The sequence below is a fragment of the Rhea americana genome, unplaced genomic scaffold (genome assembly GCF_003343005.1).
Source record: "Rhea americana isolate MKP2758 unplaced genomic scaffold, rheAme1 scaffold_134, whole genome shotgun sequence".
NCBI lineage: Eukaryota > Metazoa > Chordata > Aves > Rheiformes > Rheidae > Rhea > Rhea americana.
In genome coordinates this window covers 2,435,067-2,462,113 of record NW_028185417.1, presented here as the reverse complement: position 1 = coordinate 2,462,113, position 27,047 = coordinate 2,435,067, and the positions used below count along the sequence as shown (strand labels likewise).

At 37.2% G+C, this 27,047-nt stretch overlaps 1 protein-coding gene across 1 annotated transcript in view; it reads right to left on the bottom strand.

Moving 5' to 3' along the window:
• The window catches only part of TULP4 (TUB like protein 4), a 136,671-nt gene that overhangs the window by 36,789 nt on the left and 72,835 nt on the right, over positions 1-27,047 (bottom strand). The window contains 4 exon segments of the mRNA XM_085298009.1: positions 1,405-1,571; positions 5,429-5,563; positions 8,314-8,494; positions 26,751-26,912. Coding sequence (XP_085154135.1) covers positions 1,405-1,571; positions 5,429-5,563; positions 8,314-8,494; positions 26,751-26,912 — 645 coding nt within the window.

Here is a 27,047-nt window from a genome sequence, read left to right as displayed (position 1 = left end):
AAGAGAGGAGCCTGCGCAGATGTAAATCTTAAGGCAATCAGACTTCTTCATTTTCAATTGCTCAAAGAACATTTTGATTTTTCCAGAGTGTTATACTGGTTAAAAGACTAATACRGATATACTGTAGTCTAGTAGTGAAAACAGAATGTGGTGACAGTAATTTGTTTTTACCGGGTCCAGGAAATAAGCAACACTGACATAAATACRTTTTTGCCAGAACTGATACACAGAGTAAAAGCTACTTTGCTTGAATGGCTATGTTTAAGACAAAAAAGCTAGGTGTATAGGTAAGTTCTTTAGATACCTAAATCAACATTAGATTCTCTCTATATATTTAGGTTGGCTTTAGAATGTATTATTTTTTAGATTTTTATATTACAAAAYTAAATAATTTACCTAAATTAAAGTGCTAACATTAATAAGCACAGGTTAGTTCTAAATATGAGCAAACACAAAAGCTTAGCAGCTTGTTTACTATGTCATCCTTTTGTGTCCATCTCAGATCAGGGTACTGAAAGAGAAATGATAATAAATAGTATCATCATTAATCATAATTAAATATATCTGTAACATTTTCCTTCACTTTTGGATTTCAAGGCCATTATAAATTAATTAAGTTTCATTACGTAATGGTCAGAAATCAAAACAGAGTCATCTCTCTTCTACAGAAAATGAATAAACTATAGAGTGACATTCAGCTTTGTTCTGAAATATCAGAAAAAACCTATCAAACACTTTATGCTCTTAAGCAGGACACAGAYTGTGTATTGACATTTACTTGTCAAATAACATGACCATGGATACAATGAAAGTCTCTATGGAAGGTGGGAACAGAAATAAAACTTCCTGATTCAGAGGCCTGGCATATATGGRCAATACCATCCTTCTCTATCTGATGCCATAAAAAGTAATATGTTGCATCAGAAAAAAYGATTGTATACTAGAAAACTACATAAAAACAAAAAATAATCTTGTGGTTATGATACTGGACTTGGAATATTCCAGTCCAAATCTTGTTTCTGCTACAATGTTGAGCAAATTATCTAGTCTTTGCTCCTAAGTAATTTCTCTGCAAAAAATAGAATTTCTTTTTTCTATCTTGTGCTTTCACAGTGCAATGGTTTGGAGGAACAGACTGTTTGTTCCTCATTGTACGAGAAAATGCACAATGCTAGCTATGAACAACACCTAGCAGAATGGGTCTTAGAATCAGGTGTAGTCTTGGACTTCTACACTAATGCAAACAGTAATTACTTATATTGTATTTTTTTCTGTAAATCATATCTTAGAATACATTAAGAACATTTTGCAAGCCCTTTTGTATTGCAGGTCTATACCAAAGAGCTACTGTGGGAAGAACATGTCAGTRAAGCATTAAGAACTGACTTAAAAAATATGCCTTACCTGAACAGGTGTCTCCAGAGTGTAGATATGTTCCCCCCGCACGTTGTAGAACTTGACAAGTGCACTTTTCAACATGGAACTGTTGCCAAGATCAGCTAGCTGACTTTGCCTTTCCATGCCTGCTACCGCAAGTAAATCTCCCTGTGTACACCACTGTACCACCACATCTGAAATCAAGGRTAATAATCATTTATTAGAATCAATACAAACGGTGTTTCCAGATGCACCTATGTGATTTGAGAACCTAAATCATGCTCTCAAAGGTTACTTAAGTACCTAGAAACTTCAGTACTTTTGGTGAAATATGAGCACATATGCACTTCTGGGAATGTCTCTTCTGATTTCTTTAGTCAATTGCAAATAATGTGTTTAACAGCATTATTTTCTCTATCTCTATGGAGAGTTTAGAATGTAAATCAGAGACTATATTTTGCACCTAAGTAAAAGAATTTATTATAGATGTTAAGAATAATGTGAAAGATCCTACTCACATCCTTTGAGGTAAGTGGCATCAAACAAACATACAGATGAATAAATCTTACTAACCAAGATGGTAGCAAAGACTATTTGTTCGTAAAGGCCTACAGTGCGTAGAAGCAGCATATCTGACAATGCCCCGGATTTTCACTGGCTGTGAACATAACTTTTAGCATAACTCAGGTCTGCAATGTCAAAGTTGAAAGACTTTTGGATTTTTGACTATAAATATATATGGCCTCCATGTCATAGGCTTTCTTTTGACAAATCACTTGTGAAAATCTACTCATCAGTCTAGCAGGAGTTTGCCAGAAGCACACAGGGATTGATCAGTCTCTCATTTATGTAGATATGAATATACATATCAGTTACTTCTCCTACAGGCAACTCATAATGAGGAACGCCCACAGCTTAATTCAGGGATGCTAATTTAAAATCCTTAAATCCTTCAGCTCTTTGTCACGCTTCATCAAGAGTACTAAAATAGTATTTTGTGTTTCTGCTTGTTTCAGAGGCAGGTTTGCATGTGCAAGGAATACTGAGCTAGTCTTTAAACTGTTTTACTCTTAAACCAGAGGTGGAAGACAGCTATTTTGTGCTGAGACAAAGTGAAGGCAAAAACAAAACTTTCATGCTCTGGGATGCTCAATCTGCCAAGAACCTTTTGAAGACATTTGTGGGCGAAAAGCTGTCTTCAAATGAAGAAGCAGTAGAGAAATGAGAGTTGGCAGGAAGGCTCTCAAAGTCATTTCAAGTTGTCAACTTGTCATTGTCAGGGACTTTTATGTGTAATTTAAAACAGTTTTGTGTTATTTCAACTGTTGCCTTTCTGATGATATTTCTCAAAAGAATTATGCTTCTGTATATATTGGACCAAGACGCATGTTTCTCAAGGTAATTGTTTCATAGGCACTGTGTTTTTGTTTTTTGCTCTTAGTCTTCGGCCTTCTAAGTAATCTACAAACGGATTTAATTCATCTTTTCCAGAGAGTATGATGATAGATGCATCAAAAATCAATGAGGCAAGCAGATCAACTCCACTTTTAGTAACTTGCTTAACTACACAACCATCAACAAGAAAAAATAATCTCCTTTGGGTAAATGTCTTCAGATAAAATTCTCAGTTGTTCCCTATACCAAGAGGAGGAGGAGTGGTTACTGCATCCAGCAGTTTTCTCTTTCTCTCAAAATTCCCAGAATTAGATTACTGCAAACACATAGAGTGGTTAGATGTTGCCTGCAGCAGCCCCTCTGGGACAGTGTGGTTCTACAGCACGCTGCACTGCGCTCTGTATCTTCAAGGACTATTGAGCCTTGAAGTAAAATCACTCAGCTGACAACTAGGTCTCTGTGCAAGAACAGAGATAAAAAATCAGATGGAGGTTTCATCTAGGGCAATGGTCTGCAAAGGAATCAGTGGATCACAGTTATTCCTCAAAATTACTTGCAAGCCACTAGAGGCAGGTATATCAATAAACCGTTAATATAAAGCACCCTAAACACGCAGGTAGTAGCTGTAGCTAGTTCTGTAGCGCTGCAGYTCAGCAGTTTTGTAGGCAGCAGCACATTGCAAATCACTGAATTAAAAAAGTATAGAAAAAGAAAGAACACAACTGAACAGTTTGGGACCTCCACTAGAAGCGATAACAAAATCCAAGAGTGTTAAAGCTGGATGAAAACAATAACTTATGTTTGGACAATCAAATTCTCATCAAACTGCAAAAGTTTGTTCTAAATCAATTCAATGTGAATATTCCCAGCAAAATGACAGCCTTTTAAAATATCTACACAAAGGTAGTAGAAAAGTAAAAATATATTAGTGTTGTATGAAATAGTTTTACAGTAGCCTGCTTTACAAGTTCATTGAGCAGTGTTATCAGTTCATAAGACAAGGGCATCTTCTGCAGAGACTACAAAACAACACTTACAGATTTCAGACAAAAACACATGAATTAAGATTCCTACACAATACGAAGACCATTCACTCTTAGTAGAAATCCAATAGGCTAAAGAGCATGGGGACCCTGAGCTGAGTGTTTAGCATGTGGTAACAACCATCAAAAGACAGTTGCTTGACAACATTTCTGATAAGATACAGAAAACGTGTACATCTATATAGCATCTGTATGTTAAAAACTTACTGTACAATAGATAGCTTCAAATCAACAGACAGTGACACCTCAATCACCATTCTCTCTGTCTCATGCACACTGCCATTCCAGCAAGATGTTGTCCATTCTTATTTTACTTACTACACAGTCCAGTTTATGATCCATAAAAATGTACTGTAGCTTATGCATTAATATTTTGCTAGAAGAGTGTGACATGATTAAGGAGTCTTTCTTCCATTAGTAAAAGTCAATGGGAAAAGAGAAATGGACATCATCAGCAAGTTAGAGCCACGTAACTCTGAACAGAGAACAAGAGGGGACTTGTGTCTACCGGCCTTGACTGAGTAGTCATGGATTCATTTTAGATTATCCTGTCTTGGAGCAGGATGTCAGACTAGACGACAGCTCAAGAGTCCTTCCTACCCTATTCACTATAATTCTACAGATACTAGTTACATCCCTTGATGGCTATCACAAAAGCTTCTCTAAGGTGGTTCCAGATTTCCCAAACTTTAAGGGGCCTTTTCTGGATGAAGAAGTTTTCTGGATCACAGGGTTGCCTCAGGATGCTGTATTTTGCCAGCCATGCTTCTTGTGTTGGGACAAGTGGAAGCTGGCATAGAACACAAACCTCAGGGTAACTTTTCATCAACAATATCACATTGTGCTCTACAGTTTTTATATATATACATTTTTTTTTGCATGTAATACAATACCAATCTACCTGCAGAGCTGAAAAAGAATCAATGGAACTTAAAATTGAAGTGTGTGCTTATGTGCCTTAGCGAATCAAAACTTCTCTCCATGCAAACAGCCGTAAGTTGTAAGGAGAGTATTGGCAAAATAAAGGACTTTTTGACAGCTAAGAATAGTACAACTGTTGCTATAGATTAAAGATTTCACATGGAGTACTTATTTTACATGTATACATGAATACCACCTAGCAAGATGTATCGTAGTTAATCAATAGGATTTTTATTCTCTCACAATAACTTCCTTCTTTACAATTAAAAATTCTAGGAAGCTTTTAAAATTTGTAAGATACTTAAAAACAGTATTGTGATTCATACATGGTTACCAAAAGWATGGGAAGGGACACAGTGAATTAAAGATACAAACAAAGAATTATGTAGCATAAGCATTCCTAAAAAAACTATAAATTTATTAGTGCTTTAAGCTGAGGAAGGCAAACATCAATTTGCTCTATAATCTCAAGTATTTAAATATTTTTTCCCATACAAGAAATCTATTAATCAAGCACTACTCTTTCACCAGTAGGTGTCACTGCTGATAATGGTAACAAATTTAGTGATAAACTCTTTTGAGTGGTAAGAGATAAGGAGAGAGAGACTCGAAAACATTAACGTATAAACATATAATTAAAAATGCAAGAAAAACAGAGCATGGGAAGGGGGTAAAATATCTGTCTTTTGTACCTTTCAACCCTGAGCGGATGATAGTAGGAGATAAGTCATCATAATTGTTCATTAAACTAATGTCTCCTGATGTGAAGCTGACAGTAAGTAGTGGTTTGGTATTCTGCACCGGGACTGGATATGCAGCTGGTCCATCTGCAAAAACAAGATTCTGGATTGAGCAAAAAGTGAACTACCAGAAGAGATTAAACCTAGGCTAAAACACACTGTGCTTTAGTCTATTGTGATAAGGAATGGCGCTGAGCCTCAAACTGCCTCTGCTTGGTTATTTCTGTAGTGTCAGTGACAAAAGCAAAGCAGGTATAACTAGTTAGCTTCTCTGCTTTTGTGAAATCCGAGTTATCTTACCTCATCTTTGCTGCTATTCCTGGGGCAGTGGCTCTGGAACAGCATTACAAAAAATTCAAAGCATCGTTGCATTCCTTGGCTCTAATTCTCTATATCCTTTTAGGAATTAAATATCTTTACCTAACTGATCTCTAATTTTCCGATGTTTACAGATCACTTAAAATTACACAAAAGTAAGACTGCAAAGTTTCAGAAAATAACTGAAATGAGGCATCAAGCATTTTTAACAGCAGCATACCCAAAGTGGCTTATGGATATACTGTTACGTAATATAGCAGTGTTTTTTCAATCTTTCTCCACTGTCAACTCCCAAAAGTGTTCACAAATTGAAAATTAGTGTTTTGGAAGGCTTCCCAGAGCCCCAAGTTGAAAAGTAGTATCATAATATAACCACATTAAAAGTTATCTGTTAGGTAAATTTTCTGCTTGAGCAAGTGCTGGGTACTCCTCTTAAGCCACTAGAGACATCCTAAGGGCTTCTAAGAGAACGTACTGGCCTTTCACAAATTGCTATATTTTAAATGTTAAGCACTAGGCAACAGAATGAAAAATTATATGCCATCCAACATAAGATGATTCTGTGCACTCAAAGATAGAGATGAGTTCAAAGGTGCTTTCAAAAACATTCCTAAAAGGTCTCTGCTCCTCTGGGCTTATTTTTCAGCATTCMTTGACATTTCTGTGCCAAGTACACAATGACCAATATTAGCATTTATAGAATTTGCTATTTAGTTCTTTTTGTTTGTAAGTTTTGACAGGAGATAGAGCTACCCCCAAAAAGTGGTTCTCGAGTCCAACCAGTACCTTTTGAGTCATCAGAAAGGTACAGAGTCAGCTAAGAGTGATATCACTTCATGAACTTATGAAAAAACTGATCAGAAAACACTTCAGAGAAAGATGTCTAGTAATTACTGCATATGTGAGTGTGTGTATGTGTGTGCGTGTTCTCATCAAGTATAACTTGGTAAGAAAAACCCACCAAACTCCTAGTCCTTCCCACATATCTGTGTGAGTCAAAGGCTTGTCACCTTTGAGAGGTTTATGCTACATCTGCTCTAAAGAAAACACATGATATTTGAGGATTCATTAGAAGCAGGCTTGTAATGAGCCCACCCACTCCCGTTCAACTCAGAGAAACTCAGCATTCTCTTCCATGCACTCTCAAATTTCACCATGTCACAGCTGGAGTCTCAGTATTACAAAAGTGCCACAAAAAACAGTGTAATGGTTTCCTTGTCCTTCATTAGAAGCTTGCTAGGAAATTTGAAGAGACTACAATAATTTCTTCATTTTCTTCTAAGATTATAAATCTCATGCAGTACCAAGACTGAGGCTGTGGCATCATGTTCAAATTTACTTGAAAGCCAAAACAAATCTTAGTTCAAAAGATGCTAACGTTTCAGATGAACACATTATCTTCTGTCATTATTTTTAAATATATGATTATGATACTGACATACACACAAAATATTCTGTGAAAGATGAGTTTTGGATTGCATCCAAATTACACCTAAAAATGCAAGAGTCCTGAATTCAATAGTTCAGATGCTGCTTCAGACTCATTTTTAATTATTATGCTTCAATTTTTCATTGTACAATCATCTTTATATTATTCTTTAACTTAGTTCAGACTTCACACACTGGAACACAGCAACAGCTAACCTAAGTCTTATAGGCTAATCAACAACATTAACCAAAGAAGCAAGAATCTAGTATTTGGAACAAGAAGGGTGGGAGAAGAAGGAGCAATGATCATATCCTGTCCCAGCCTATGCACGGATACAGTGACTTGCTAGGCCTTTGCTATCTATAATTTCCAAACCCAAAACATTTTACCCAATGGACTTGTATTTATACCTGAGGGGAGGGAAGAATTTCTTTCTGACATCCTCAAACTGGCAATGTGCTCTGAAGCATGGGAACTAATAACTCCGGACAGTTCCAGTTATTCTTCTACACTATGTAATTGCAGGAAATATTTTCATTTCTCATCCTTTTATGAAATTCACTGAGCTCTTTATGTCAGTACTATCAAGGATGGGACCATATTGATGAACGTTCTTTCTGCTTAACAATGAAGGATGTAGCACTTTCTGCTATGCTATATCTAGTACTGGTGTCTTTAATAACAACAYATTAACTTGCGTGACTGTCTCCTGACTGTATCCATACATATGGACCACTGCAATATCTCACATCTGCTTATCAGTGAAACCTGATACACTCTTATCTAGTACTATTTGCTTCACTAAAAGCTTTGGTTTATCTCATTTGTGCAAACGAAGGCTCAGCAGAACAGATGGGATATGACTTGCCCAAGCCATACAGGGGGCAGCAGCAGAGCTGCGAGCAGAACCCACCTCCCCATACCAGCACTCTGCTTACCCCTCTGTTAACTCCACAAGAGTGCACAACCTTTCAGCCTCTGCCAGCAGAAGCTGTAGACATCTGGCTGTTTCAATATGGTGTGACTGCTTCATGCCATTTCAGACATCCAGGCAAAAACTGAGAGAGAACAACTCTGAAAGCAACCCTACCTTGCGGAGGCGAATAGTCATCGGAGTCTGTGTCRCTCTCACTGCTGTCCTCCACCAGGAAGCTGGGGTAGTTCCAAGACATGCTGAGGATACCATCTGACTCGTGAAGGAGAACGTGGGCCAGCATTCGGCCATGGCAGTCCATGACAATAACCTGACCATCAGCAGTGCCAAACAGTACCTGAAAAAAACAGAACGGCCCTCAGCCCAACCAAATATCAGCGACTAGAGTCTCCGCAGAGTGCAACTTTTAATTAACTATCTACACTGGAAATGAATCACAGCCAAAGCAGTCAGAGATTTTAAACGGTGCCACACTAGGACACTGCAACCAAAGATGTACATAAAGTCAAAGCAGCAAAATCAAATCATTACAATCAAGAAATGCCAGAAGCAAGCAATCAGAATTTGTCCCTCTGGGGCACATATATTAAAAGCAGTTTCCACTGACTCAGAGACAGCAGACATGGAAAAAATATCTTGTGTCTATTTAGTACCTGCAGAGAGAGAGACAGAGAGGAGTAAGCGAGACCTAACTGGGGCTTCTGAGAGGAGGTAGAACATACAGAGAAAGTACAAAACAAATACCACAGTAGTTTATTTGATTGCTTACCTCAAAACAAAACATGCCTGCCTATTTGATAATGCTTGCAAGAGGAGCAAAAGTTGATAGAGGAACAAGAAGTGACGGGCTAGAGGTAAGGTCCTAAAATCTGTAAGCAAATAATGGTTCACACTGGGGTTCACTTACTTTAATAGCAGTCTTTGCACTTAATTTAAATTTGGCCATTACTACCATTGAAATGAGCTGGCAGTAGGGCTATCAATGATTCTACCAATATCTTTGGACTATACAGAAGGTTCTAAAATTGGTGAAAGAAACAATAGCAGGCATCAGTTATAACAATATCAAAAGGTACACCTGACAAAAATGAGGTCTTAGCAGAGATTTCAAACAGCTTGTGGGAAACAAAGCTGAACAGAGGACAGGTTATTCAACTGATGAGCAACAAGCAAAGAAAAGGTGGGAAAATCTCTTCCAAAAACAGAGGCAAAAAGCAGCATGATCCATCAACTGGATGTGGATTATTATAGCCCAAGAGGAAGATAATATGTTACAAGTTCAGGAAAGGATAAAGAAGAGCTTTTACCCACCATTTCAAATACAAAATGGATCATGCAAAGGTGGTGGGGGGGAAAGGGTGGGGGGGTTTGCCCCTAAACTGCTGTTTAGCCAAAGATTAAGGTCAGATTGTCTGGAACCGACAGTTCCTCTTTTGTGAGCATGTTCTGTCTTGCCATTTTGAACAAGATAAGACCCTGCATATTTGATGAATTTTAGAAAAACATCAGGAAATATGTTTTAATAAATTCATGAAATGGCAAATGCATTAGCCAAGGATGCTTCTACAACCACATAATTCTACATGAGGCAAATATGCTTTAAGCAAGTTTAAAGACAATCATCAACTTGAAATGTAGCCAGTATTGAAAAATGAAGCTAAAAGGAATGCCAGAAATTATACTTGCCCTTCAATCTATCATCTATTTCCTGTTTTAGAATCACATTTCCACATAATAATTTCCCTTTTGCCATGTGAAAGAACCATACAAATGGAAGAACAAATTGCCTATACATTGGAAAGAGAAAGACCAAACTGAACAGACTGGAAAAAAAAAATAGATTTTCCCATTTCTCAGCAACATTACTTGTAAATTTAAGGGTCTATTAATTAAACGCCCAGATGAAAAATTCATCTGGGCCTGTATCTTATCTCTAACAGTAGTGAAATACTCAAGGAAGAGTAAAAGAACAGAATGCACTGAATAGTCACGTAGTTTCTGGCAAAAAATACTGCTTCTCCCTTATTTACAGCCTGCTAATTGATAATTTCACTGGGTAACCTTTGCCTCTTACACTGTAAGAAAGACAGAATAATTTACATTCTCAACATGAGTCATAACTACATAGACCTCTATTATATAATGCCTCAGTCATCCCTTCTCCAAACTGAAGAATTGCAGCCTACTTGAAACTGCCCTGTACAGAAGTGGTCCAAAGCCTCCAATCACCCTTTTTGACCTCTGCTTTACTTATTCTATCTTCCTTTTGAGACGTGGTTACTGACTTACAGCATGCAAAACAAGTTTTATAGCAGGTTTACACAACAGTATTGACATACGATGCAATCATTAATGGTTATATTTTTGAAAGTTTCAGAAAGGAAGCATTTTTTTCAAAGATCTCAGATAAAAAAAAGTGTACTACACATTTTTCTGTGGGTGATGATCAAGAATCACAGAAGGCTATAAACTAGAAGAGTGGTTTAACAGAAGAACTCCAGTGAAGTCATTAAAATATTGCTAAAATAAACAGAGTAATTTCTCATTAACATTGATAACGAAAAAACACTATCTGGTCTACTTAAGTGTAATCACTACATGAAACAAATGTTTTTGTGTTAAACAGTTGCTGTGTTAGTTACAAGCCATCGATTATCATTCTTAGATAGAAAAATAAGAACTCACCCTTTGCTCAACTCACATTTCTTTCTTTTTTTGTCCTTTTCCTATTCTTCTTCCACTTTTATCATCTCATCTCCTTTCACACTGTTCATCGTTTCACCTATTTTTACATGCATGACCAGTGCATAACCACKTTCATGATCCACTTTCAGAACATAACCATTTTCCTTCAGACCTCTATACAAAACAAGTTTCCACAAAGTCAAAATCCTGAAGACTGCCACTGCTAGCTTCTCACACAACCTTCAACCACCTCTGTAGACTAGGGTTTTGACAAATCTCTTTGCAATTTTATAACAATATACTTATATAGAGGAGGTGAGACTCTATATGGTTTTTGAAATAATCAGTATCACAGTTCTCTCTCCCCTAAAATTCTGTAGAACTAAGAAACACTTCATCATTGGGTAGGAATAAAACGTTGAGACTCATCGCACAGGCTTCAGTCTAAGCTCCATCTAAAAATAATTCTTTCAAGTAGTGCTAAAATTATGAACTTCTACATTAATTTCCAACTCAAATCAGACCAACTGCACACTGACACCCTAATTCTTGCACTAGGACCTAATCCAGGTCTTCAACAACCTAGAAGTRTCAGAGGGCACTCTTTACCTCTTTAGCCAGGCTATAGGTTTCAAGGAACAGCTTTAAGTTTTGGAGTTATTATAGCTGTACAACTTTTAAGATGAAAGCATTTATAGGCCAATAGTCCTACTGGCTGAACTTTTGCTGAAGTTGTGTAATTATCTAATGCTATTGTCAACCATAACATTACCCAAACTATAAATGCCATAGTCAAGCTACTTATGCCAGATGAATAAAACTCTCTTGACCTTCAAGAAAAAGGTTAAGGCACAGGGTATACCCGAAGGAAGTAAAAGACAATTTGAATGGCTGTATTTTAGCTGCCTAAATTCATATTTTTCAGGTACTTGCAGATCTGGAATGTCTGAGAGAACGTTGCAAAAATGTAATGAACAGGTTACACTGGTTCATTAATCCTTGAATACAAAACCTAAACGATAACAACAACTTTTAAAAAATCTTAACCACTTTATTTGTAAGTGTTCTTATTGAAAGTTTTACAGAATTATGCAGAATCTGATAATAAAATATCTGAAACTATCCATACATTTAAAGTGTGAGTCAGCTACAAGCATAAATACAGTATTTCCTTACAAAACATATCAATGTAACAAATCCTGCACTACAGTGAAGTTGCAGCTGACAAGAGGTCATAAGAACACAGGAAGCAAAAGAGCTACCATTTCTGCAACAGTCTGCAGTGGTGACTTGCTGCTGGATGCTTTGAAGGGAGACCTGCTAGAGTTTGCCATGGGATAATCCACACACAGTCTTCTAAGCATGCTAAGAACTGAAAGTTAGGTTAAGTCCTGAAACACAGGTGTCTGGGTTCCTCAGGAAGCCCAGGTTAAATCGTATTTATCATAACAAACCTGAATATCCAAAAAACATTCTTCTTTGAAATCTGCTAACCTCCTAGCCTCTGTAGCAACTTCAGACAATAAGCTTCTTAAGCTAGCTTTGATATGTAAAACCACTGTTCCTTTAATCAGTGCTAAATCAAGGATCCATGAAAAAGTCATTCAAGACTGCCATACCCTTAAATGCTCAAGATTTTATAAAGTCTTCCATTTGCAGTTTGAAATGCACCAATTCCTAAAAGACACATGGTAGTCAAAAGATGGGGTATTCTGCTGTGAAGTTATTTTTTCATGAATATATTAAAATGTTTTAGTGCATCCAAGAAGCTAAATAATTCAGTCCACGAGAAATAACTTTAACCTGACCACTGATTTTGTTAGGTGTATATCTGCTGTGTCGAATTGCTGCTATTCCCATAAGATCTGTTGCAACGCTGTAACGAGTCTGGACCAGATACAGTGCTAGCAGAAAATGGTTTGGTAACATTGAAATCAACAGAACTACAATGAGTTACCAAAGATCTGGCACACAAAAGGTCCAGCTGGAGAGGCCCCCCTACTTCATAATAGAGCTATAATTTATTCACAGCAGTGTTATTTTTGCATATAAAGACATATTTTGCATATAAAAATATGTTTTTGCATATATATTTTTGTACATAAAGAGAACTAAGTAACAATGAGAAGGCTCAAGTTTTATGTTAGGTTGAATACACTAGTTCGGTAGGAAAGGGAGAGATCCTGCCATCTTACCATATCTGATTATATGCTGAGAAATGTTTACTTCCAAATAATGGTCCATAGTCTCAGCAGCCATAAATCATAACAATTTCATTAAGTCAATGAAGCTGGGTTGACTTTTATCTTATATAGAATATCCTACAATATCTTAGAGTTATTCACTGTTTTTTGCCTATTTTTTTAGGGTAAGCTAGTTCCATGTTTTTCAGCCTCTCTTTATATGAGAAATAGTTCTTGGCTCCTGGCCATTCTGGTTGCTCTTCTTTGAGCCTCCTCCACACGCCTTTTGTGAGATCGTGACTTACACCGCACACATTTGAGCTAAGACCAAACACTGACTCTGTAACAAAGCTGTAATATTTTTGTATTCCTTTTGCAGTCTGATATACCCTTACAGTCTTTGACTGCAGATAGAAATTCAAGTAGGTTCTCACTAAGACAATGAGACACGGAAGTCCCAAACGCTAACTTGTAAATTCAGTGTAGAACCTAATGCAACATGTATTAACAGTTTGCATTTGAATTCCTGGATACAGCAAAATGCTCTGAAAATTAATGCCATCTGTCACAAAAACTCAGATGGTCCAGTCTTTCCTGGCTTAGCCTGCGGCTGAGATGCCAACCTTATGGTAATTTCACTAAGCAATTTTAGTTKTGTGTCTTCCTTCTTCCTCAGGATAAGTGGCAGCTGGAAGGACAACGCATCTGACCACAAGCAGTCTTTTTCAGAAAGTTTCTGTTCATATTACAAAAAGACAAAGGGATGTGTCCTGCAAGTTGCTGATTATACCATACTTTGCTGTACTGGACTCTGAAGTTTCCAAGCCAATTTCTACAGTCTTTATCTAGACATCTGTGTGTCATCTGTAAATGTTGTTAACTCAAAACAATAAATATTAAAAAAGTTTTAATACACAGTGTGATGAAAAAGCAAGCCCAACGTCCATTTTTATAATGTAAACTGACCATTTAGCCTATCCCTTTGCAAACTGGATCCTAGCCAGTTTTTCTCTATGCRTTGCTAATACGTACACTGTAAGCAAACAGTATCATTATCATTTACTGGATTTACTACACCTGCTAAATCATTCATGTAGTGAGTGTGCAGTGAATGTGTGCTGCAACATCAGACTTTCACAAAGTGCACGTACAGCTATTTCTACAGTTCAATCCTAAACTATAATATAAGGAAAACTACATTAGGAAGCTTGTTGACTTTTTCAAAACTAAATAATTTCCAATAATTTTTGCTAGCCACTTTTACTAACACATGCTAGACTTATGAGAGATAAGAGAGACATGATTTTCCTTTGAAAAAAAAATCCCATCTAGGTCCTTTCAAATCAGTTTATAGGTGTTTGGTGATTCCATGTTCAATTTCACTTTAATCAGTTTCAAGGTACAGACGTAAATCTTATTTACACATTTCTAAAATGCTTCTAYAACCTTTTCTAAATATAGTGCAGGTAAAAAGTGTTGCCCCTTCAAGACTTGGAACAGAGACTTGATTATTTCTGCTCGCAGACAAATTAAATTCATATTAAAGATTCTTCAGAATTTTTGGATGCACCAGTCAGACAGAGGGACTTGCTGTATTTCAAACTAACCAGTTCTTCCAGATCTGCCTTTCAACTACCTCAAGCTCTGCGAGGAGTTTCTTAATGGTGAAGAGCAAGTTCAGGCCAGAGCTCTCATCAGCACCCTGTGATCAGCTAAACCATACAGGGTCTTTCAATGTTACCATTCCTTCAAACTTGAACTATTGCACTGCTTGTTCTTAAAACTGCAACAACTTCGTTCAGTGAACCAGCAATTTGTTCTATGAACTCCAGCTTGAGGCCTCTAATTTCTCGCYTATTTTTGCCTACTGTGATTTATGGTTTTGGTTTTTGACATTCTCTAGGGTTGTATTTCCAATGTTTGAAGGATTCCTTTTTGAGCTACATACTTGGCAAACCTTGCTCTTTCAGCATTTTGTGTTACTGTTTGCCCTTCTGGTTCCTTTTTTGGATCAGCATACCCATCTGCTGAAACCTCAGTATTGTTTATCAGGTACTATCAATGCTGCCACAAATGCTGCCACTAACAGTTCTACTCTGCATCCACCTAAATTTACAGCCTTCTTGCCTTGATGGTATTGAAATACCTCTTTTCAAAGTTTAGAACTGTGTTTTCATATTTTTTTTTAGTATCCTTTTCCCCTTCCATCTCCCCAAAAGGGAAAAAGTCAGAACTGTATTTTAGAAAATGACATTCTATAGAAAAGGCCAACTGCATGTGCATTGCTAAAAGTATGCTGACTAGTTCAAGAAAGCTGAATTAGAAGTCCTGTTTGCTCTAATTTAACCATAAGGCCAAACATTAGTATTCAGGATGGGAACAAGCTTTACAGTCTTCACCATACTAATACTAATACTAATACTAATAGTACTAATAGAGATAAATCTATTTTTGTGATTCAAGATTAACTGAACTATAAACTGATTAAAATATAAAATGATGCGTCTAACATCTACTTAGGCAGGTATGCTTAATAACACAGAAAGTATATGGAAAACTATTGCCTTTAAATATTTTCATTCCCTAGTATCAGTCTAACATAAAAATGTCATTCTTGCAAAGGTCTACTTAGYACATTTTGTGGTCCGTTTAGCGTTGGAATTAGCATTTTACATTTCTTGTGCTCTTCTTGTTTATTACTTCTACATCAGAAAGGATGAGATGATGTAGCAGCAGCTTCTTAGTACACAGAAAAAAAGTAAAAGATTCCCCCCACCCCGAATGTGGTGTTTCTGTTTTTACTTCWTTTTACCTCAAAATGCAGAGAGAAACAGAGAGAATCTGGACAGAGGGAGAAAGCTGCTCTCCTGCTGAACACATTTATTCCTATTAAAAATTCAGCTGCTGTAAAACKATTTCTTCAATTGCACAGATATCGCCACAGTTCACACAAAAGCTTAGGGGGAATAAAAGCACTTGGTTTTCTTTGATTGTCTTTGGGTCTAAAAAATCTGAAAAGCAGTTTTTTTTTCCTTCAGAAATGAGGATTTACCAGCTAGTACACGGGTAATATACCAGGAGATCACACAGTTAACTGCATATATACAGAGCAATGAAATTCTCATTCAACAGTGTTAACAACTTCCAGAAGTAGCACCGGTTGAGTTATGTACTTTCAAGTTTGTTCCCTTTCTCCCTTACAAAGTTCTTTGGGTTTAGATAACTATTACAAAGCCCTCAAGCGAGAAGACAAAGTAAATACACTGGAAATCCTGGTGAGAAATCTTTTTAATAGAGATTGAAATCCTAAAACCTGGATATTCAGATAGCACTGGCTTTACTCCTCTCTAAAATAACTGTTAATGACATACAGCCTTGCACCTTCTTCTAGGAGTTAAAAATACAAGCAGTGTTAAACCCAGGATCCCAAGCTACAAAACTACTCTGGAWGCGCAAGGACAAAACCAGTTGGCCAGGCAAAGATTATTTTGTTTGAAAGCATTCTGGCAAATTGCAGAAAGTTTGATTACTGTATGTACCTGTAATTATACCTGGACTACTTCTGATTTAGGTAATCCCAGACACATACATTTCTATACTTTTTCTTGACTCTTCAGACATTTTTCAATCCTAAATCAATGCGACTTTTAACTGAAAAGAGTAGCCCTTCTACATAACATTGACTGAGTTAACAGTATGTCTCAGTCTACTTTAGACAAGGAAAAAGAGGGTTTTTTCTTTTGTTACACTTAATCTCATTCAAAGTAGCATGAAAAATGAATAGAAAGCTAGCAGCTGGAACATCTTCTAGAGAACAGCTCTCGTGGTTTTTAGCACACATGGGGATCGGGCCGGGAACCCTGAACTCCTGTACCAGAAATACGTTGGAATGTTCTTCAAGCAGCTCAGTTTTCTATTCTTCATTCAATTCCACCAGGCAAATGCAAACATATCTACGAAAACACATATTATTCACATAGATCATTTTAGATAAAGTACCAAACAGTCATTTTTGTTGCTAAGTGTTAGGTAGGAAACTGCAATTAATTTTACCAGCAACCAATCAATCAGGCAAAGGATGTCAGCTGATACCCAAAGTACTCACATACACTTGGCAGTCTCCAGTATTATTCCCAAGCCAGACTCTAGCTATTTCCTGAAAGATAGCATAATTGTACTTGCTCAAGCTAAAATTTCCTCCCCCATTTTAGAAGTTTGTGAGCTGTTACTTTTTTCCCCCCTTCCTCCCAATTGAAAATGATATTACCTAGCAACAAGGGTTGCACTCTGGACCACGGAAAATGCAACACAAAATATTTTAGAAGTAACATCCCTGTTGCTTTTAGTTTCCTAACACAGATTTAAGAAGTCCCTGGTTCAAACTGTATGTTTATGGGAGAAAGCCCTTCAACTTCTGCATTCTCTTTTTAGGTTTTGGGTTTCAGCAGAGAAGGGTAACTCAGCATGGGCAGGAAATACACAGGATGAGTAAGGCCAAGTATAACTGAGTATATATGGAGATAGGCTGAGTATTAAATTGTTAWTGAAGGGAGGCATTGAAGAAGAATGATTGTCCTCCTAAAAGCATGCAGAAAGCAAGGAAGGATTAACTGTTTCTCAGCTGATGTAGTCTTCCGCAATCCTAGAGTGTCAGAACACCTACAAGAAACTGGCTCTTGGATCAAGAACATAGAGCTCAAGCTGAATCCAGGCAAGATGAAACACTGGTAGAAATGGTTTTGAAAAATAGAGAGATAATTGCACCCTTCTCCCATTAATGATACACAATCTCTTAGTGTCAAAACAATGGAAAGACCATGTGATATCATCTTCCAAAAATACTACCTTTTTCTCCCATTTACTATGAAACTTAGCCTTGCTTTCCCAGACAAGACCTAGTGCAGAAGCCTACAAGTCTCTTCCTCCAGACTGAATCACTACAATCTTCCTTCCCCATGCAAAGAATTTAAACTATTCACAGACTTGAACATATCTGACCCTAGTTCAAGACTCCATACTGGCAACTACACTTGTTCTTAATTTCCAGAAACCTGATGGATCGAGTCCCTTACATATAGTCTTTCTGACAAATGCTGTAAAACCTTCTCAGTTTAGAAAGCTTTCCTCTATAAGGAAACTTTTGACTCACAAGCCCTCTTCTGACCAAATAAAAGTTTGAAGGAACAAATTAAAAATAAAACAAAACTCCTATCTTGTGTAGAAGTTCTTGAAAAGAAAGCAGATTTCTGCAGGAGGTGCCACTCTTTCCCTGAGTACCTGCTGCTGCTTTACACAGGCAGACTGCACATCTGCAACCAAGTTCTTATTACTTGCCTCAGCTGAAGCATAACATAGGTTCAAATAAGTATTCCCAGTCTTAAAGAACTTAAGACTTTAGGCTATATATGTGAGTCCTTGTACATAAGTGCCAGCAAGACGAGAGGAGAGGCAACCTTCTTCCTTCCTGATATGTCCCACACAGGGACTGGCTGTGTTTTTATTTGCATTTATTTTTATTTTGCTGACTCAAACACTGCCACTCCAAAAATGTAAAACAGTATTGGATATGAAATGCTAAATGGACGCATCAACTGAATAGCCTAATGAGCCTTTACCTCTTCCTTAAGTTCTGTTTTGTCATTTCCATTAACATCCTTCCTTTCCGAYGCGCGAGTGCTCAGAGCTTAATAAACCTTAGATTCTGGTTAGCTAAGACCAAGAATATTGTGACCTATCAGAGTCTCACATCAGATCAGGGTACAGAGTTGCAAGATGTATTTGCAGAGGTGAGCTGTATATTCTAAGCAATTTGCATCCAAGGGAATGCAGAAATCCATTCAGTCATTCACCTTTTGCAGTAATAAATACCAAATACCCTTATGCCATCTACAAGAGACTGAAAGGATGAGCAGCACTTTAAAATAGTTGTTTCCTTCCTTTCAGCAGAATCCTTAAAGGAAAATTTCTTTGCAAGACTCATCTGATACAACATTGACATGAAATCTTCATAGGAGCTCCTGAGAAAACATGAATCATGATTTTATCTGCACACAATCACCTCCCATCTCTTAGCCCTCAAGACTAGAGTAAATAGTAGCATCTGATCAGGTCTCTAAATATCTTGCCAGTATGGGCTGGATAAAGAGCATTAAGAGAATGATTAGGCAAGGGCACAGATGAAGCTAGTACAAAGAAGAAAGCACATTACAGTATCATCTTATTCCTTCAATTACCTTGTTCAATAATTGTGCATTACCTATTAGAGCTTCTGACAGAAAAAGTTCTGTCTAGGATAAACCCCAGAGAGAGATGCCAAGGCCCCGAAGGCACAGATGRCCCCCAGAGGCTCCAGGGAGAACATATTTGGTCTCTAATCTTCTCAAAACAAGAGGCAAAGCCTACAGAATCCTCAGTTGAGTAATCAGTGTAGTAAGTGGTGTAGCTGCTCATTGCTAGTAACTAAAAAAGAAGGTACAGTGCACCAAGCTATTTAACTCCTTTCCTTCCTTCTTTTGGGAAGCTGTAGTCTCAGCAGGATGATACATAAACATCTACTTGAGACCAAATGGMTAAGGAAAGATAATGTTAATGAAACTACATACAGACATCAGAAAAAGAGAAATCTATTATTTCAGAAAAAGCTGCACAATGCAGCTTTAAAACAATATAATAAAAAGATATGGAGAGAAAGAAAAGCTAACTAGCACTTAAAATTCACATTACTTTTTCTCATAAAATCCRTCTGTCACTATTATGTGGTACCATAAAAATAAAGTCACCAAGCAAAGAACAAAGTATTACTGGTTTCCAGCATGTATAAATATATACATCAAGAATAGTAAATTCTCAGGGAAAATATTTAAACATTTTAAATATATATAAAATCCCCCCCACATATTTTGTCTATAAAAGGATGCAATAGGATAGTAAACATTCATAGAATTCTTAGCACAAGCAAGCAGAGATTATTAATTTTGATGGCATGTCGACCAAAAAGGCCTGAAATGCTTCTGAAAACAGCCCAAAATATTAAGATAGTTAAGCTTTGGTAGATTTTGTTTGCTTYATAAAACAAACAAATTTATCCTGAAAGACAGCTGAAGTCTCCTTCTCATGTCCTCTTTTTTGCATTCTAATGGTACCATTCAATTATGCAGCATAAAATGTTAAAAATCTTTATACACAATTTAACTATTGTCTGCAGTCCTTGTGGCTTGAATAAATTGCCTAGTTAATTAATGACACTTCTTAAATGCTATAAAAAGTCTGCAGCCATCTTTCCCAGTAATTTGTATAAATCATCCGTCAATGAAAATAGGTCTCATTTCTTTCTCAAAGACTAGCATTTTAAACTGCTATTATGAGTGGCTGTAATCATTGTAAATATATTTATGTAATACATACATTTGATAGTCTCTCCACCCAGAATTGCTGAGGGGAAAAGATGCATTTCTGTACGTTAAGACAAAAAACATAGGTATTTCTTGGCCTTTTAAGGCCCCTTTATGTGAACCTAAAAAGGTCCTTAGTACGGACAAGGAATGTTMTAATGAAGACCAAAATCATTGCTTAGACTCTCAAATTTTACAGTGTGGAGGTTTTTTCATTTTCTCCTTCTACCCCTTCCAACACTCAGAATAATTAAGGTAAATATTTCCCTATTCCACACCATCCCAGTTGCCTGTTTATAGCTCTCTTTCATCATTCTGTCAACTCATTTGAGGACTATCTTCAAGATTTTTTTCCCACACAGCTGAGCAAAAAGTCTGAGCAAAAARTCTGAGCAAAAATCAATGTGACTATTGCAAAGTAACAACTGTCTGAATCAGATGTGTGTTACAGCACCTGATTAAAACCCAAATGGCAGGGTAAATAAAAGCACAAATTCCTTGTTCCAGAACACCAGGCAAAGAGGACTACATGGCACAATGACATCTGGGCACAAGTAGATATAGTATTTTCAAAGATTTATACGTCCCTTATTTTTAAGTCATGCTCTAGAAGCTCTGATAGCCTATTGTGAGGCTATCATTCCTTCTTTCAAGTTGAGGTGTATAAAATATCTCTTTCTTTGAAAAGGGGGTAGCAACTGTGAACCATATATTACTGAGGAAGATGAGAGGATCCCAAAGTGAATAGTACTACAATGGCAATGGATTTATTAAATTCCCTGCAAGGACAAAAGCCACACCAAAACTCTTTATGGAAGCTGAGAGACAAATTTGCAAAAAACTTTGTGCTCATTTGACAATGCTTCTTGTTTATTAGCTGATACTTCTAGGCCCAAGTTTTGGAGCTACTATGCTTCTACTTGTGGTGATTTGGGAAAAATGTTKATCTAACTTAATTTAATACTGCTAAACTGTCACTATGAAAATTGTCTCATGAACTTCAATGGTAATCTGCATTCATCTTGCTGATGTGGCCTCAACACAGCCCCTGTCAGATCAGACAGATCAGCCAAAGGCAAGTTCAATCATCTAATCAAGGTGTATTACATTGGGGAATTTGCCTTAGCTGGGGAGAGAATTTCCTTCCTTGTTTACAAAGAGTAGATAAATACGGAGAGTGTGAAAACTATCAGTAGAAAACCAAAAAGAGGGTGATGACAAGAGTGTGTTAGACAGGACTAACAGTGGAAATGGAGTGGTTGGTTTAACTTGTAAGGCCTCTGAAGTACGAATTGTGCACAAGTTCTGCCTCATTGCGGCGACTTGGTACAACATGGCATCAATATTAATATGGACGTGTAAGACACTAACTGCTATACTAGTATACAGAACCCACCTGGGCTGGCGGCATCACTGGAACGAGAAAGTAGCAATTTCCTCTCCTTCATGTTAAGCTCCTTTCTGGGTCCAGGATTCCATTTTGAAATTCAGGATATTTAAGAGTGAATTTAGGAACTGAAGCCTGCCTCTGTCTCATGGCTGTCATGAAAAAACATGCTGAGGCTTCTGTGGTTGCTATGGAAGAAAGGATGGCAAGTGCTGGGAGCAGGAGTGACTAACAACGTAGAAACCATCTTTCTGCACAGCTATTGCAAAGGACTAAAAAAATCACAAAAATATAGGCCTTCTGCAGCCTGCTTTTTGAGACAAATCATTTTCACTTGCTTGCATACAGGCAGTAAGCACTATTGGTCTCACAGGTTAATCAAAACGTCTCTTCACCTCTTTTCTTCCAATGCCTCTAAAGACCTTGCAGTGCAGACAATACCCGTTCCTAATATCGCACTTGTTCTCTACTCTGCTGTGAGCAGAATTGATATGATTAGGCACAACGAGGGGCCTATATTTACACTTTCTTTATACTAATTCACATTATATTGTGATACAACCATATATGTTACAGTTAACACAGTGTACCTGGCAGGATGCAAATTAAATTAGCTAACTGCTTGTATACTTATTTTCAAAGGAAATGGAAGAAAGTACACTGGTAAAGTTCACACATATCCACTGTCTGTCATATCCAGGTCAAAGAGAATGCTGGAAAGTCCCTAAATTTCAACATCTAAAAAGCTTAAAACAGGAAAAGTGGAGGGAAAAGCAGAAATGGGATCATACAACCATCAGAAAAGTCTAATAATTTTCACTAGCTGAGATGCAGGGAACAAATACAGATTAATAGCACCTCTTGGGATATTAGCTACAACAACAGAACACGGCCTGTTTGAGGAGCTAAAATGTATTTATTCATTTTCACCAACGCTTTCCTCTCTTAGAGAGTGATTTCCTTCTGATTCCCTTCTCACAAACAGAAACAGTGAATAGAAACAACCCCCAGGATGGCAACCATATTGCCATCAGTAAGAGGATAATCAGACCCCTCTACAGTTCTTAGCCAGTTCTCTGACACTGCGCCTTTCTTCTGCCATGAATAGAGACAARTCTCATTATTAGGTAAAAGCATAACAAATTCAAGAAATGGAAGCTTTTCACAGTCCACTCTACTGGGAGAAGTAGAGGTACAGGGCGAGCAGACRACGCCTGAGGATGGCAGAAGTTGTGTCACTAGGAGCTCATCAAACACACAGGAAGGAAGCTGAAGCACTGGAAAGATATTTTATATGATTTGTTAGCTTAGGAGGGAGCTTCAACTATTTCTTGACATTGCTTCTATAATTATAAATAAACCATTAGGCTAGACAAAATTCATTTTTTTCCCAGTTGGGAATTCATTCAATCTACTTGGTACATACACTCCCTCTCTGCAAACGAGTATGGTAAGAACCTGATAATCCTGTGGAACTGTCTCAAGACAGGGTACAGGATTCTCCTTTATCATCTAGTATTTCAAATTAATTTTTCATCCCAATGATGATCCCATCAGCCCAAGTTTCACACAACAGTGGTATGCTGCTCACAGAGGACACACAAATGTGCTCAGTAGGAAGGCTGTATCATTTGCATATCCACAAGAGTCCCTGGGATTATGGGGTTCTGCACCTCAGCCAAAAGTGTGCACGGGTAACAAAATATACAGGTGCAGAAAACACCTAAAGCCTTCCACATGCGGGACAACAGATATACAGCAGAAGTGACAAAATTAACTTCTAATCCGTTACAACAAATATGTAGAATCACAATCAAAAGGCCTGTGTAACGAATCATCTAAAGAACCCACAGTTCAATGTGCAGGCTCAAAGCCAAGGTGTGAAGCACAGTACGAACCTGCCAGTGTCCTTCGTTGCCAGCATCATCTCATGACATATGATGCAGAGAAAGAAAGTGTTCCAGCGAACCAGATTATAGTAACTGTCCTATGACTCATAGCAGGTTTGTTCCCAACATACAGTACAGAACTCAAGATATCACAAAAAACTACTACAGCCACAAATTATGAATCATATCACTCCCTTCCTAAAAGGAGATGCATAACAAATAAAGCTACTAAAAAGCTAAAATCAGCCAATGACTCCCTCACAGCAAAGTACATTACAAATTATTTAAAACACAAAACTGTATGTTCAGTTTCAACAGACCAACACTCAACCCTAGCCTTCTTTCCAACTATCATTCTGTCTCTAAGCTCTCAAAAGAATTTGGGAACTATTAACTATGGAGTTTCAGTCACAGATGGCATCAGTCACTATCTCAGATGTTTCACCTACAAGCTAACATCAGAGCGTAGCAGGAAAACAAATCCAGAAGATGTGGCAGGAAGACACTGCCACAACCACAGCCACAGTTAAGAGCTGGATTCTCTACTTGCAGTATTTGACACCAGTATTGACAGCCCAATTCTATGACAAAACAAGATGGTTAGTAATACTGTAGCTCCAATCACACTTTTCCCCCAACAGAAAGACAGCACTAGGAMTTTCTCCTCCTCTTGCAGGAACTGCTGGAGAGCAGCATCGAGGAGCTACAGGGTAAGTGACAGGCTACTAGTGTTGAACAGACACACAGGAGAGAACATGGAAATGAGAACTGGAAGAAAAGATGAGGATGAATATAGGAAAGGACAGAGCAAGAAAATTTAAGAAAACTAGAAACTGAGGTGAACAGATGTAACACATGTGAAAACTTCCCATTTGCAAAAGAACTGAGACTGAATTTCCCATTCTCTCCCCCCAAAAGTGAAACGGAATTCCCAAACTAATTGCTATTCTAGCATTTTAGACAGACTAGATCAAACAAAATTTTACAAGGACAATAGAAAACCGATACTGAACAATGAATTCTCATTGGAAATTTGACTTTCAAAGCTAATTTTGTTGAAGGTCATGGCAACATAGAATGTAATATTTTTCAGGAATACTTTCAAAAGCAATTTTCAAGCTGCCAGAGGGGTGACAAAGAAAATTATGAAAACAGAAATTCAATTTTGGACATTTATTTTTCATTCACTGCACAGACAAGCAGATTACATTACATAATATGGAAGATGCTGAAGCTACTTTAGAATAATCTGACCTCACTTGCACAGATATAAATCTGGCTAACTACTGAAAGGAGAAAAATTAGATAAGCATGTAAGCTAGTGAAAGCATCCATTTCTGTATGTGCTTGTGTGTAATAAATGCAATGTCCTTTTTTCCCAAAAATTTTTATTTATATTTTCAGCATGAACTGTGAGCATAGTCTCTTGTCTTGTGCCTTCAAAGACAAATACATCAAAATACGTATTAGAAGATCTCTCCATCAACTCTGGAGAACAGGAAGATTCATCACCAGCTAAACTTGCAAAACTCATGGTTTGGAAAGTTGTACAGCGCAACATCAAGCCCATGTCTGGTTTTTATCTCTATTTCAGTAAGTTTGTAAGCAGCAGAATCTTTTAACTCAAGCAAGTGATTTTCACAGAACTGGAATTGGCCATTATGTTTGTATCTGCTTATCTGGACACTGAAGAAATATTTGTTTTTTGTAATAAACACTTATGAAGCATTCAGATTAGAAAGTACAAACATACTGGCGAATTTAAATTAAAGGCAGTCAGTCCTCCCAAATTWAACACTCAAGTGAAGATGTTTCCAAATACAGCAGTGAACTACAAGTGCGAATCACACAAAGGGGATAGCCTCATGTTTAAAACATAGGAGTGAGAGCTATTAGATCTTGGTTTTCCTTCCTAGTTCTGCTGCTTGTCTTTTCCTCTTGATCTTGAGTAAATTATTTATTGTCAAGATTTAAATTTCCCCAGATTCAAAAAAAAAGGCAGTTAGACTCCCTGGCTTGAAAGAGTAGTGTTGTAMTAATTAATTCATTATTTTTTGTGAGCACTCTAAAATTATTAAAGCTGCTGTAGAAATGCTTATTATCAGTGCTATTATATTCCACCTGCAACTCCCAAAATAACTCTGTATATATCTTGTACAGATTTATAGTATTCTAAATTAAATTCAATCATATCGTGAGTCTTAGACCAGTAAAACAAAGTAAAGGCAGGAAAATAATCTAATATCAAAAATAATATAATTTCTCTTTGCACTAGTTTACCCCCCTCATTTCTTTCAGTACTATATTATACATACATTAACTATAATGACAGCAAGCATGTGGAAGTAAAGACCGCTAAAGTTAAGTTCAACAGCTGAATTTCAAAGGGTCATTGTAAATTCAGCAAATGAAAATCAATGGGCTAGCTCATGCCCCACTATAAATGGCAACATGACCAACATCATATGCATCATTAGAAAAGCAGTGAAGAAGAATTTTATAAATGCCTTTTTCAAAGTCCAGCAAGTTTTGGATTCAGTGGTTTGCAAAATCACCCTTCTAAAATTATCTTGTTTGTATAAGGCTGCAAGAGATCTTGTAAGTGTCTCTAACACTCAAAATCAATTCGATCCATTTGCTCATGTGATGGCAAACATAACTGTATCTGCGGATTGGACTGCCTTTTCTGTAACTGCAAACTGGGCAGCTACGTAGTAAAATGACTAGTCAGATATTTACCAGACAATGCTGTATGTCTGCTCATCTGCATATTTTCAAGATAGCTGCATCAACATATTAGGGGTACAATTCCAGATTCTGGTCTCAGACTAACTTTGAAATGAGACTGCATGTGAATTGGGGTGAAAAGTGATGACAGGTAAAGTGGTATATTTGCATATTTGTCTAATGATGGGATGAATTAAATTTTCATCACCTGTGGAAACACCAGTTTTGAGGGAAAATGTTCTTACAAACAACTTATTAAATAACTTTTTAAGAGGTATATTCCACAGCGTATCAATGTGATACCATTCATAGCCTCTAAAAGCTACATTACCTGTTGGTCATCTGGAGTCCATATACCACAGGTGATCTGACTCTCCAGGTTTATTTCTGAAGACCAGTGTCTTTGTCCACTAACTGAACCAACCAGCACAAATCCATCTCTGTAGGAGATAAGTGCTTGAGTCCCATCATGGCTCCACGTAAAGTCGCTCACCTTAACATTTTAAAGATAAGAAAATAGACATAATATCCATAATATCCATATAGTAATTTTTATTGCTTTAAGGCAGTATTTTACAGAACCAGATAGAACTACTGTACATTATCATCATCTACAGTTTAATCACAG